The sequence below is a fragment of the Natator depressus genome, chromosome 23 (genome assembly GCF_965152275.1).
Source record: "Natator depressus isolate rNatDep1 chromosome 23, rNatDep2.hap1, whole genome shotgun sequence".
In the NCBI taxonomy this organism is placed as follows: Eukaryota; Metazoa; Chordata; order Testudines; family Cheloniidae; genus Natator; species Natator depressus.
Window position 1 is genome coordinate 19,164,915 of NC_134256.1, and position 14,614 is coordinate 19,179,528.

General features: G+C 56.8%; 1 protein-coding gene across 1 annotated transcript; it reads left to right on the forward strand.

The window, feature by feature from the left end:
* The first annotated feature begins 4,304 nt into the window (after window positions 1–4,304).
* Window positions 4,305–14,596, forward strand: LOC141976878 (immunoglobulin superfamily member 1-like). Its single transcript, XM_074938043.1, has 4 exons — window positions 4,305–4,308; window positions 4,758–5,039; window positions 6,310–6,546; window positions 14,187–14,596. Exons 1-4 carry the CDS (start codon window positions 4,305–4,307, stop codon window positions 14,594–14,596), a joined length of 933 nt encoding a protein of 310 aa, XP_074794144.1.
* Window positions 14,597–14,614: the final 18 nt, after the last annotated feature.

The following is a 14,614-nucleotide window of genomic DNA, read 5'->3' on the forward strand; positions in this document are numbered from 1 at the left end:
CGTGGGTTTAACCTGAAAGCTTTGCCTTTAAATGGCTGCTGCTGGGGGTTTGCCCAGGAGCTGAGTAAAACAAAGGGCTCTGTTTGAAACGAACCCCCCCTGCCTGGGTAACGCTGGCAAGGGAGAGAGTTTCCAAACCCCTTGAACTCTCTGGGCCGGTGAGACCCTCTGCAAAGAGCAGCCGGGCTACGGGAGATTTGGGGGATAGGCCGAGGTCGGGGCAGGGGGGACGTGGTGTGACATTATATGATTCAAATATGACCATGTAGATCGTTGTTGCTACCACTGTTATTCAGTTGCAACAAATCTTCTCTGAAGTATGTCATGTAAGGGGTCAATGGAAAAGTTAGGGTTTGCTGAATAAGACTATCCTGTTTGTATGCATGCACCGTTTTTGTATCTGCAGTTATGGATATTGACTAGGTACTTGTCTTTCAAATATGTTTGCTCCTGTGGTAACACCCACAGGACCGTTTACATGGAGTCTAGCCAGCACATTGCGAACGGAGCATTCGAGTGTTGGCCCCTCAACAGACACAATGGGCCATGGAAGAAGCTTATTCACACCTGGCGGACTTTCATGTGACCGCTCTAACTGGAATCTGGGGAATGGCCCCTGTTATGACTCATCCAAGCACTGGAGGGCAGGCGTGTGACCAGATCACGTGACGCTAAACTGCATCTTGTGCCTGCATGTTTCCACAGAGTGTGCTGAGGGCTTGTCGAGAAACCACGACACCTTACATGACCTACTTTGCAGAAGATTTGTTGCAATTGTATAACAGTGGTAGCAACAATGATCTACATGGTCATATTTGAATCCTATAATGCCACAGACGCTATAAAAAGCCCTGGAAGCATCTCCATTTCCCCTTTTTCCTGCTCTGCTCTCTGGACTGTGGACTTATATGAACGGGAGCCTTCAAACCGACCGACCGAGGACCTTCCAATGAGACTGAACCAGCCAGCACATTATTTCATCGCTGCTTCAAGCCTGAGCCAAGAACTTTGCAATTGTTGTATGTATTTGATTCCTTTAACCAACTTTAACTCTCACCTTTTCTTTTTATAAATAAACCTTTAGATATTAGATACCCCACTGATCACACTCTTGCCAATCCTTTAGTAAGATCTGAGTTACATATTGACCTGGGTGCGTGGCTGGTCCTTTGGGATCAGAAGAACCCTCTGGTTGACGCAGTTGGTTTTAAATAACCACCCATCATTAAGTCTAGTGTCTGGGAGTTGGAACAAGGACTGGAATTCCTAAGGACCCTGCATTTCTAACTTCTTGTTAGCCAATGGGGTGAGACAGAAGTTTACGTTAGTTGCTGGTTTGGAATATCTTATGGAAGAATAACCACCCGTTTCAGGGTGTGTCTGCCCTACTTGTCAGCAGCTTGCCCTGAATTTGGTATTCACAGTTGTGACCCACCGAGGCAGAGTGACACGCTGAGGTTGGGGAGGGCAGGGCATGGGTGTGAAGGGAGACAGGCCGAGATCGGGGTTGGGGGGACATGGGCATGAGGGGAGACGGGCCGAGGTCGTAGTGGGGGGACGTGGGTGTGAGGGGAGATGGGTCGGGGTGGGGGAATGTGGGCACGAGGGGAGACGGAATGAGGTTGGGGTGGGGGGACGTGGTTGTGAGGGGAGACGGGCCGAGGTCGGGGGAAGTGGTGGAGTTGGGAGTTTGAGGGGAGACTGGTCGGGGCAGGGGCGGTGGTTTGAGATAGGATGGGGTTTTGAGGGGGGGAGTCGGCAGATGGGGTTGGGGGGGGATTTGTTTTCCTGCCAAAATTCCCACTGAGCTGGGGCACCTCTGGCTGATTGGGGCGGGGCAGGGGAGGGAGGGGAGATGATGCCCCCCATGGCCATAGGGCAGATTCACCCTGAAACACTCACCGGGGGGAACCCAGGCGAACCCCAGCCACTGGGGGCAGCTTCCATTGTCTCCCCTCCACTGCCCTGCCCTGCAGACCTGCCCCCTCAGCCCCCCGGCCCCAATGTTCCCCCACGTTCTCCCACCCACCATATTCCCCTGCCCCTAGGGTGACCAGAGAGCAAGTGTGAAAAATCGGGATGGGGGTGGGGACCATAGAAGACAAAGCCTCAAATATCGGGACTGTCCCTATAAAATTGGGACATCTGCTCACCCTACCTGCCCCCCAGTGCCCCTCCCAGCCCAGGTGGCTGCCGTTTCCCAGACCCGGGGTCGGGGGCATGGGGGGGTAAGTTTGGGGAGTGAAAAGGCCGGGAGATGACTCTGCTATGCAGCAAATCCGCTGCTCGTCCCATTCCTGCTCCGGGGGACCAGGGGCAGCCGAGGGGGGGCGACTGGTGAGAGGGGGATGCGGGAGTTAAAGCCCGTTGGGACCATCTGGCTGGACTCCTGAGGCATCTTTAACGCTGCCCCCAAGTCGCGGTGCCCTGGCATTACCCAGCGCTGTGTGAGAGCAACGGATGGGGAACGGCGCAACCATCACGCCCGGGATCCTGGCTCCCAGCCCCCTGCTCCAACGACGAGAGCCAAGGACACAGTCAAAGCTTCCTGACCCCCAGCTTTCTGCTGCCCTCAGCCAATGGCGTATAAACAAACCCTGTGTCACGTCCCTCTCTCGGGGCCTGGCCACATAACCACTGACAGGGTCTCCTCCAGCTCGGGGGCAGGGTCTCTGCGGGGGCATTAGAAGGTCCCTGGGTCTCTCCTGGCTGGTGACCGGCTTGGGGCCCGGGGTGGAATTTCTCTTTCTCCAGTTTTGTTTTGAACCTGGTTGATTTAATTCACACGCTGAGAAAAGCCCCTTAGAACCAGGCGTTACAGTGTAAACCCGTCATCACCGCTCAGCTGTGGACCAAGGGGCAGCAAACCCAGGCGTCCCCCATCGCACCCGCTCCTCACATGGTGCCACAACTCGTGCGGCAGGTGGGCAGCTTGGCAGGCTGAGCAGAAAGGCTGCGGAGTCAAACCCTCCAGCACCAGGAAATGCCTCAGTTACGGTTTCCTGAACACTCTTAGCTCTGCCCCCTTGTGCATTATGACATCATACTTTAATTGCATGATCATATTACTTTTACGGATATGGGTCATCAGCCAGGTTTGAACCCAGAAAGTAATTGTCACGGAGTCCCTGGGCGATGCTCTGGAACTGCTCCCCATGAAGCCAGTCAGGACTCTGGGGCAGTCGCCTTCCTGTGAGCAGCCTGTCTGCAGGACACACAGCTCACACAGCTTCCACCTTCCTGGATCTGACCTCGGAGCATTCAGCATCCTCTGCCCCTCCGTGCGCTTCCCACAGCGAGTCCGCCCAGGCAGGGCTCCTGGGGAAGCCAGAGGGTCCTGTACCCCAGCTTCGCAGACAGACGTGACTCTCAGCCAGCCAATAAAACAGAGGTTTATTAGACGACAGGAACATGGTCTAAAACAGAGCTTGCAGGTGCAGAGAACGGGACCCCTCGGCTGGGTCCATTTTGGGGGGCAGTGACTCAGACAACCATGTCTGCACTTCACTCCATGTCCCAGCCAGCCCCAAACTGAAACTCCCTCCAGCCCCCGCTCCTCTGGGCTTTGTTCCTTTCCCGGGCCAGGAGGTCACCTGATTCCTTTGTTCTCCAACCCTTTAGCTCTCACCTTGCAGGGGGGAAGGGCCCAGGCCATCAGTTGCCAGGAAACAGGGTGTCGGCCATTCTCTGTGTCCAGACCCCTGCACACACCTGCCCTCTAGGGCTCTGCAGTGATCATACACCCTTACCCCACCACCTAGATACTTAAGAACTGCATAGGGGAAATTGAGGCACCCCCACAATATTCGGAGGAACCATTAAGAACAGTCCCACTTCGTCACAGTAATGAGAAGGAGGATCTGCACGGAAATATTCGCAGTGGTCAGTTGAAGATTGAAGACCAGACCCCGTGGTCTCCTGGCTACCAGCCTAGTGCACCTTCCCCAAGGCTGCAGGGTACACTGAGGGTGACCTGTCCCCACTCCCACAGACATAGGGACATGCTGCGAGCTGCATGAGACCTGGCCAGGCTGACGGTCCCAGGATTTCCTGGGTTTTGCAGGTACCTCTGCTTACTTTGGCCTTGCTAGATTTGGCCGGTAGATTAGAGACAAGGTGTGATGGATACAGGAAGAGATGAGACATCACCGGCTTCCTGTGGCGACAGCCCCTGGCTCAGTGCCTTATTCGGGGCTGGGTGGAGCTGGGCACCGGGGCATTGGTGGCACTGCTGAGAGCCCCCGCGCTGCCCCATCATGGCATCTGCTCTCATCTCACTGTCCTCTTCCTTGGTGAGTGTCACCATGGGTGGGTCGGGGGTGGGGGAGTGGGGGGAAGCGATCTGAGACCATGGTGCAGGCTCCAGTCGTTCTGGGATCTTGTCCCTAACAAACAGTTTCCTTTCCAGGCTGCTGGCTGGTCGGGTGGAGTGGGGTGTCTGGACGTGAGCATCAATGAGGGGTGGGGGAAAGTTAAGGATGGGGGAGAACAGACAAGCTGAGCCCGGAACCTTCCCCCAAAACCTCAAATCAACCCCCCTGGATTAACCCCAGCCCTGCCCCCAGTGCACTCAGGGGTGACTCCGGGTTGACCCCAGGGGGCTGAGATCAGAACCCAGCCCACAGGTTCCCTGCGGATGCAGTGAGGTGTCTGATAGCCCTGGCGCTGTCCCGGGGCTGGGCGCTAGGGGCAGGTTACAGACACACGGGGAGGGGTTTGTCTCTCCCCATCTCACTCCTGTTTGTGTGTGAACGCAGAGCTCCCTGCGCCCGGACCCTCCATCTCCGCCATCCCCAGCGAGGTGATCGCCCTGCAGGGAGCCGTCACCATCCACTGTCAGTGTCGGTGCGAGGCCAGGAGGTTATTTCTGTATAAAGGTGGAATCGAAATCTGGAAGCTGGATACTGCTGGGGACATTGTTGAAATCACCATCCCCAGTGCCAGGCGGGAAGACGGAGGGGCCTACAGCTGCCGACCTCACTCTGGATCGGAGCCGCCCAACTGGTCGGATCCTAGCGACATCGTGCGGATTGTTGTTGGCTCGGCGTCCCCGCTCCCAGCCCCACACCCAGCCAGACCTACAGGGGTTCTCCATGCCAATGGGATGCTCAGCGCCGTGGGCCCAGCAGAGGGGACGCTCGGCTGGGGAGTGGGGACGGAGTCACTGGGGGGTTCCCAGCCACTGGAGATTTGGGGCTGAGGGAGGGGGCATCCCTGCCCCCAGGGGACCTTGGGCTGTCACTCAACCCGCCTGTGCCTCCATTTCCCCTTGTATGACCTGGGGACAATCATTCCTCCTGTACCTCTTGTCTGGTTAGAGAGTCAGGGCTTGGCTTTAGGGTGGGGGCTTTTTCTCACTGTGTCTGTGCAGCACCCAGCACCTCTGACTCCCAGCCCCCTCCCGATCTAACCACTAGACCCCACTCCCCTCTCTGTGCTGGGATCAAACCCAGGAATTCTGGCTCCCAGGCCTCCCCACCCCCACCTCTAGACCCCACTCTCCTCCCGGAGCTGGGGATATAACCCTGGATCTCAGTCCTCTACTGTAGCCACTAGCCCACCAATGCTGTACGGACTACGGCCCTGAGCCGGGCTGACACTCCCTGGGTGGCCGTGTGGCCTAGTGGGGAGAGCGCAGGGGCCGGGACTCAGGAGAGCTGGCTGCCGTTCCTAGTGTTGCCATGATTTTCTGGGGGACTGTGGCCAAGTCCCTGCCCCCTTCTTTGCCTCAGTTTCCCCCTCAGTAAAATGGGGCTGATGCCTTGCCCCCTCTGTGAAGCGCTGTGAGATCTGCGGGTGCGAAGCGCTGGGGAGGAGCCGGGTGTTGTCATACCAGACACAATCTGGCACTGCCCAGTGCCGCCAGCCCGAGAGCAGCAGGTTCCCAGCGCCTGCCAGAGACGCAGCAGCTGCTGGTGGCTGCTGGGTATGAGACAGCGGCTGTGAGGGCCTGTGGGTCTGATCCGGGGGGTGGGGGGATGATACTGGCAGGATGGGCCCATGGGTCTGATCCCATGGGGCAGGGATGGGGAGGGGGGACACTGGGCTGGGGGGGCCCATTAAGTAGATAGACGGGTACAGAGGGGTGCTGTGGATTTAGGTCCTCGGGCAGCTTCAGTCGGAGCTCCCAGGAATCTCTGGGATCTCGGAGAGGTTCCTCCGGCTGGGTTTTCTCCCAGGGGCCCCGTGTCTGGGACCGTGCGGTGAGGACAGGTGCAGTGACTGTGCCGGGGTCTGTCTCATGGCCTGTCTCCTTCTCACTGCAGAGACCTACTACCCCAAACCCTCCATCTCCCTGAGTCCCAGCAGATGGGGGAGCCGTGACCATCCGGTGTCGGGGTCGGCACCAGAAGGTGAGGTTCCTTCTGTACCAAGATGGAAACCCGAACGGGCTGCAGGACGCGGAGCCGGCTGGGGACATGGCTGAGTTTCCCATCAGCAGTGTGAGCCGGAGAGACGCAGGGAGATACAGCTGCCGATATAGCACCAAACCAGACCTGCCCGTCTGGTCAGAGCCCAGTGACCCCGTGGAGCTGGTGGTAGCAGGTGAAGGGCCCGGCTTGGCATCTTCACTCCCAACCCAATGCCCAGCCGGGCACTTGGGGGAGCTCCGCATTGATGGGATGCTCAGAGCCAGGCTCTGCCATGAGCCCTGGGCAAAGCAGAGGAGATGCCTGGCCAGGAAGCGGGGATGGAGTCACTAGGACTGGGGTGGGTCCCCAACTTGGGAGCAGCAGCAGCTGCTGGAGATTTGGTGCTGAGGGAGGGGGGATCCCTGCCCCCAGGGAGAGCTTCAGAGCAGGGGGCCTTTCCCAGGGCAGTCCCTACTCTGGGGATGCAGAGTTGGGGCCCAGGGGCTGCCAAGCCGGCACCGTCCCCAGCCACGGAAATCCTTCCCCCCTGCCTCTGGGAATGACAGTGACGACCGATGATGAATTGAGGTGGGGAGAGGGGGAGATCACTGAGTCGCTGTTTCAGTCCCTCCCCCGGCCCCTGACAGATGCTTGTTTTATTCCCACAGGGGGAACCAACCCGACCCAGCCTGGAGCGGCCCCGGCTCCCACCCTCCCAGGCAGCACGGGGCCAGGTACCATCAAACCAGCTCTGGCTCGTGGTGCCCAGGGGCTGGGGCTGGTTCAGGGGGACGGGGGCAGTGAATCCAGGTGAGTGGGGCCTAGACACCTCGGGGAGGGGCTCATTGAGATGGGGGGATGGAGAGACAACCCCACTGCCCCTCCACCACTGGTAGACCCCCAGCTCCCCCGATGACTCCTGCCCTGCAGGTCACTGCCTGGAAGCTGTGGGGTGATCTCAGGGAAGGGGCACGATCTAGGAGGAGATCTAGGGCAATAACCTTCCTCCCTTGGGCCCATGACGACCCCCTACCAATAGGGGCAACCCCTGCTCCCCACTGTGACGAAGTGGGGGCATTTCTTGGCTTTTCCTTGGTTTTTCCAATGGTTTGCATGCAGAGTAGGTGGGACTCAGTTTCCCTGGGTGTTACTGGTTTCACGAGGTGATGGGAGAGGGAGTTTATTGGTACAGGGGACCCGCAACGGAACTTGGGCCCCTGGCCAATGCCCTGGAGAATGGAGATCCCAGCGACTGGTGACCTGGTGATCGGGAGGCCCAGCTCGGGAGTCACAGCTGGTCCAGCCAGTGGAAGGACAATGGGCTGTGAAGAGAGGACCCCAGTGACCTGACCAGCTGGTTCCAGCCAGAGGACCGAAGAGGGGGGAGGGGGCCCAGGCGACCCTGTTTACCTGGAGAGAAGACAATGGACGGGGAGTGGGGGCTTGGAGCCGGTGAGATCAGATGCCCAGCTGGGAAGCAGGGGGGCTCGGGGCTGGACAGAGGGAGCAGGCAGAGCCCACCTGGATGCAGGGGAGACTGGGATGTGCTGTGCTGAGGGAGGCCAGGCCTGAGGCCCGGAGAGTTTCCTGTGCTGGGTTCAGATGCTCAATAAACCCTCCTGTGTTACGCTGGCTGAGAGTCACTCTGGGCTAGGGAACAGGGGGGCATTATTCCCTCTGGGAGTGGAGGCCCCAGGGGTCCAGAGCAAGTGGACTCCCTGAGGGGTCCCATGGCGAGAGACAGGTGTGCTAAGGCTCAGAGAGGTGCGGTTCCAGGAGGCGGAGGGGCCTAACCCCCGAGAGAGAGTGGACCCCCGAGAAGGGCTGTCACACTGAAGGGGGTTTTCACCAGGGGCCGTATGGGGCTGAGAGTGGGCATGACCTGGGAGTCCATGACACACCCCATAATTCTTTATGGAACTATGCTTATGAATGTATATATGACATAACTGGAATATGTTTTATGCTACATATGCCATGTAACGTATCTCTGCAAAGGTTATGGCCTACTGAATATATTCATCCTATTTGTATGCAGGGGTCATTTTTGTATTCGAAGTTATGAATATTGGCTGTGTACTTGTTTGAGTTGAAGTAGCCTTACTAAGGCATTTGGTCAGCTTCTTGAGAAAGGAATGGGCAAATTAAGTGCCCGATCAAGAAACACTTAACTGACAATGGATCTTGGAAGACTCCAATCTGCATAAGAAGTCTTCCTGGAGACATTCAAGATAGCATGTGGGCAATGGCTGCTGCCGGTAAAAATTGAGTCATGCATGGACATGTGACTTGCCCATGTGACTCCAAAACTCCATCTTGCAGCTGGATTCTGCATAGGAGAGAGGAGGGGGGTCTCCACCCACAAGAGAGTCTATTTAAGTCCCTGGGAGACCCCTCCATTTTGTCTTCAGCTGGCTGAAGAGTTAGCCTCCCCACCCCCAAAGGATACCTGAAAGAAACTGGTAGAAAGGACAGTAACTGAGGGGTGTGAGTGATTGCTGAACCCAGACTAGAAGGAGCCTAGTCTGTAAAAGAAGCTCATTGGACCATCTCTGAGGGTGAGATTTCACCTGTAATCACTTTCTTACTGTATTAGGTTTAAACATGCGTGTTTTATTCTATTTTGCTTGGTGATTCACTTTGTTCTGTCTGTTATTACTTGGAACCACTTAAATCCTACTTTTTGTATTTAATAAAATCACTTTTGACTTATTAATCCAGAGTATGTATTAATACCGAGCCCGGGAGGGAGGGTGGAGGGTGGGAGGAAACAGCTGTGCATATCTCTCTGTGTTATAGAGGGCGAACAGTTTATGAGTTTACCCTGTATAAGATTTATCTAGGGTAAAACGGATTTATTTGGGGTTTGGACCCCATTGGGAACTGGGCATCTGGGTGTTGGAGACAGGAACACTTCTTAATCTGTTTTCAGTTAAGCCTGCAGCTTTTGTGGGATGTTGTTCAGACCTGGGTCTTGATTTGTAACAGGATAGCGTGTCTGGCTCAAACCAGGCAGGGTTCTGGAGTCCCAAATTGGCAGGGAAAGCAGGGGCAGAAGAAGTCTCAGCAAATCAGTTGGCAGTCCCACGGGGGTTTCCTGTGATCCAAACCATCATAGGCGGGACAGGATTGTTCCTGTCCCCAGGTTGAGGCGTTGGCCATCTTAGCCAGGGGCCAGCATGGCTGCCCTGCGAGGGCTGCAGGGGGTGAGGGGGCGGCCATGTTAACTGAGGGCAGCCAGGTGTCCCTTCCCTACAATGGGGAGGTCAGGGGGATGGGGGGCAGAACAGGGGACAGGACATGGGGCATGAGGGGCACAATGGGGGATGAAGGGATAGGGGACAGGGCAGAACTAGGAAGGCGGGGGCCATGATGGGGTGGACGTGAGGGAACTACAGGCTGGGGGGACAGAATGGGGGAGGGGACGCAGGCCAGGGGGCAGAATGGGGGGGCTGAGGGGCCCAATGCCTGAATGTCGGGGGGGTGAAGGGCAAATGAGCTGGGGAGCCAGAGCTGGAGCATCTGCCGGGGGGTGCCAGTTTCTCTTGAGCTCTGTCCCCGTGATCTTGCCCTCTCCCCTTTCTGGGGGGCTGGTCAGCTCTCTCCCATCCCCTGTGTCCCTTTCGCAGCATCCTGATGGGGGAGAGGGAAACTCTGCTCAGCTGTCAACCCGCTGTGAGCTCTGCCCTACGCCCTGAGCTGTGCAGACCCGCTGCCCCGGGGATGGGCTGGGGAAGGGACATGGGGCCTTTCACCGCTAGGGGGCTGGCTCGAATCTGTGTCCTTTTACTCTAAGCACCAGATCCCACCCCCAACCAGAGCCAGGGAGAGAACCCAGGAGTCCTGGCTCCCAGCCCCTCCCGCCCAATCACTAGATCCCATTCCCCTCCCCGAACTGTGGTATATAACAGGGTAGCTGCATCAGGTTTATAAAAAAATTCCTCAGGCATGCAGGAGTGAAACCAGGAAGGCCAAATCACACCTGGAGTTGCAGCTAGCAAGAGATGTTAAGAGTAACAAGAAGGGTTTCTTCAGGTATGTTAGCAACAAGAAGAAAGTCAAGGAACGTGTGGGCCCCTTACTGAATGAGGGAGGCAACCCAGTGACAGAGGATGTGGAAAAAGCTAATGTGCTCAATGCTTTTTTTGCCTCTGTCTTCACAAACAAGGTCAGCTCCCAGACTGTTGCCCTGAGCAGCACAGCATGGGGAGGAGGTGACCAGCCCGCTGTGGAGAAAGAAGTGCTTCGGGACTATTTAGAAAAGCTGGACGAGCACAAGTCCATGAGGCCGGATGCACTGCATCCGAGAGGGCTAAAGGAGTTGGCGGATGTGATTGCAGAGCCATTGGCCATTATCTTTGAAAACTCATGGCGATCGGGGGAAGTCCCAGACGCCTGGAAAAAGGCTAATGTAGTGCCCATCTTTAAAAAAGGGAAGAAGGAGGATCCTGGGAACTACAGACCAGTCAGCCTCACCCTAGTCCCTGGAAAAATCATGGAGCGGGTCCTCAAGGAATCAATTCTGAAGCACTTAGAGGAGAGGAAAGTGATCAGGAACAGTCAGCATGGATTCACCAAGGGCAAGTCATGCCTGACTAGTCTAATCGCCTTCTATGACGAGATAACTGGCTCTGTGGATGAGGGGAAAACGGTGGACGTGTTGTTCCTTGACTTTAGCAAAGCTTTTGACATGGTTTCCCACAGTATTCTTGCCAGCTAGTTAAAGAAGTATAGGCTGGATGAATGGACTATAAGGTGGATAGAAAGCTGGCTAGATTGTCGGGCTCAATGGGTAGTGATCAATGGCTCCATATCTAGCTGGCAGCCGGTATCAATAGGAGTGCCCCAAGGGTCGGTCCTGGGGCCGGTTTTGTTCAATATCTTCATAAATGATCTGGAGGACGGTGTGGATTGCACCCTCAGCAAGTTCGCGGATGACACTAAACTGGGAGGAGAGGTAGATACGCTGGAGGGTAGGGACAGGATACAGAGGGACCTAGACAAATTAGAGGATTGGGCCAAAAGAAATCTGATGAGGTTCAACAAGGACAAGTGCAGAGTCCTGCACTTAGGATGGAAGAATCCCATGCACCGCTACAGACTAGGGACCGAATGGCTTGGCAGCAGTTCTGCAGAAAAGACCTAGGGGTTACAGTGGACGAGAAGCTGGATATGAGTCAAGAGTATGCCCTTGTTGCCAAGAAGGCCAATGGCATTTTAGGATGTATAAGTAGGGGCATTGCCAGCAGATCGAGGGACGTGATCGTTCCCCTCTATTCCACATTGGTGAGGCCTCATCTGGAGGACTGTGTCCAGTTTTGGGCCCCACACTACAAGAAGGATGTGGAGAAATTGGAAAGAGTCCAGCGGAGGGCAACAAAAATGATTCGGGGACTGGAACACATGACTTATGAGGAGAGGCTGAGGGAACTGGGATTGTTTAGTCTGCGGAAGAGAAGAATGAGGGGGGATTTGATAGCTGCTTTCAACTACCTGAAAGGGGGTTCCAAAGAGATGGATCTAGACTGTTCTCAGTGGTAGCTGATGACAGAACAAGGAGCAATGGTCTCAAGTTGCAGTGGAGGAGGTTTAGGTTGGATATTAGGAAAAACTTTTTGCGTTACCTAGGGAGGTGGTGGAATCTCCTTCCTTGGAAGTTTTTATGGTCAGGCTTGACAAAGCCCTGCCTGGAATGATTTATTTGGGGATTGGTCCTACTTTGAGCAGGGGGGTTGGATGAGATAACCTCCTGAGGTCCCTTCCAACCCTGATATTCTATGATTCAGAGTTTCACTGGCAGTACCAGAAACAGGACGCGAGCGCCGGCTCTGGGCAGACTTCCCCTTTCACGGATTTATCAGCTGTTCCTTTAACAACTCAGGATCTACATTTATTCCTTCCTCCCTGACTCATGGGGACCGGAAACCACAACCCCTCCCAGCCACCTGTCCCATCTCTGTGCCACATCACTGGGCGAAGAATAGATTCTGCAGTGACACAATCTGAGAAGGAGTTTGGCCAGGCCCCTCCACCCTCATGCTCCAGGTTGGGTCAGGAAGGAATCTCTGCCCTGCTTCATGGGAGAGGGCCACTCCGTGGGGGGCACTGTGTGTGTATGGGGGAAGCCTTCCTCTGCTCTGAGCTGCTGCTCCAGGGAGGCTAGATGGACCTGTTGGAAAAGGTCAGGGCAACATGGGCACCTTTTGATTCCTCCTGAGATTGCCCCGCTCCCAGCTGGTCCCCGGACTGGGCAGCTCCCATGTGGGGCTTGGAGATCATGGCGGGGTGGGGCCAGGCAGCTGCAGGAGGGGATGTGGTTTGCTGGGCGTGGCAGGGAGCTGGCTTTGCTCTGACCGGGGTAGATTTGCGGAGGAGAGTGCAGAGAAACCATCTGATGGGGAAGAAAGGGGCTGAGCACATCACGGGGTTCCTGGGGCCGCAGCCCCTGGCGCTGTTCCTCATTCCGCTCGCACTCGGGCCTCAGGCTGGGTGGAGCTGGGCACTGGGGCGTTGGTGGCAGCGCTGAGGGGCCCCTCACTGCCCCATCATGGTGTCTGCTCTCACCGTCCTCCTCGGTGAGTATCGGCCACAGCCAGGGCGTGTGCCCACGGTGGGGATCTGAGACTAGGGAGTGTGCCCATGGGGCACCGGTGGGCAGATCTGAGACCAGGGTCCAGTTGCTCTGGGATCTGGTCTCTAACAAGCTGTCTCCTCTCCAGGCTGCTGGCTGGCTGGGCGGAGCGGGGCGTTGGGACGTGAGTATCTGTGGGGAATGGGGAAGCTGGTGGAATTTCCACATTAAGGACGAGGGATGTGGGTGGGGGTGAGGGGCACCAGTCCCCCAAAGGGATGATCCTGTCAGACATGTGTTCTCCAGAGGTGGGGACTGAGACCTCGCCCTACTCATCACAGGGATGGGAACCTGTTGGAACAACTGGGGGATTTTGTTAACATGTTTTCTTGGGGTGCCTGTCCTGGGAGCAGCTTCCTGAAATGACCCATATTTAGACCAGGAGCCCCATGTCGCGGAGTGTGGGGGAGTCAGGGCCCTGCACCCGGCACTTCCTGCGATTCACTGTGACTCTCAGCCAGCCGGTAAAACAGAAGGCTTATTACACGACAGGAACACGGTCTCAAACAGAGCTTGGAGGTACACAAAACAGGACCCCTCAGTGGGGTCCTTCTTCGGGGGTGGGGAGCCCAGACCCAGGTTCTGGGCCTCCCCCCTCAGCCAGCTCCAAACTGAAACTCCCTCCAGTCGCCTCCCACAGCCACTCACACCCCGACCCCTCCTCCAGGCTTGGTCCAGTTTCCTGGGCAGAAGGTGTCACCTGGCCCCAACCCGCTCCTGGGCTCAGGTTACGAGCTGGCCGCCAAGTATCATCCCGCAGAGAAGTCACACCCTGATATCCCACCATCATCTAGTGTCAATGCCGACAGTCAACGAGTAAAACTCCCACGCAACATCACCAGGTTAATATTCTCTACTCCCTACCCCGTCACACCTCGCAGGGTGGATCCCAATTCACCGCCTGAGTGCGACGGGGGCAGGGCTGGGTTCTGATCTCAGCCCCCCGGGCTCAATCCGGAGTTACCCCTGACTGCAGCGGGGGCCGGGCTGAATTGACCCTGGAGAACTAAAGGAATCAGAGACTGGAAATCTCCTTCCCCCTGCTGTGTCTCTCCCCGGCTGTGAGTCCCGGGGCCGGGCCTGCACCGCAGGGACAGGCGGGGCTGGGGTGAAAGGCTGGAGCGACAGACGGGCAGAGGATTGCACCAGACGGACGCGGTTTGTGTCACCCCCACTCACGGCCTGTTTGTTTGTGAATCCAGAGGGGTCCCTCCCCAAAGCCTCCATCTCCGTCAGCCCCGGTGGGGTGATCCCCGTGGGGGGAAACGTCACCATCCAGTGTTGGCATCAGCGCCTGGGCATGAGGTTCCTCCTCTACAAGGATGGAGACGGGAACTATCTGAGGTACACGGACCCTGCTGGTTATGTGGCTGAATTTCCCATCCCCAGCGCCAGACGGGAACACGGGGGCAGCTACACCTGTCGTTATAGCTACAGAACAGGACCAGCTGCCTACTCGGAGCCCAGCGACCCTGTGCAGATCATTGTAGCCGGTGAGGGGCCCAGCCCGGCACCTCGGCTCCCAGCCCCACACCCAGCCAGGCCCCCAGGGGGTCTCAGCGAGCCCTGGTGCCCAGCAGATGGGACGTCCAGCCCAACCAATGAAGGTTGAGGGGAGGGAGGATATCTC

What these genes read in the sequence shown, in the direction of transcription:
- LOC141976878 (XM_074938043.1), top strand. An exon ending in CATCGTGCGGATTGTTGTTG is followed by an intron (nt 5,040 to 6,309) that starts GCTCGGCGTCCC and finishes GAGTCCCAGCAG; the next exon opens with ATGGGGGAGCCGTGACCATC. An exon ending in CGTGGAGCTGGTGGTAGCAG is followed by an intron (nt 6,547 to 14,186) that starts GTGAAGGGCCCG and finishes TTGTGAATCCAG; the next exon opens with AGGGGTCCCTCCCCAAAGCC.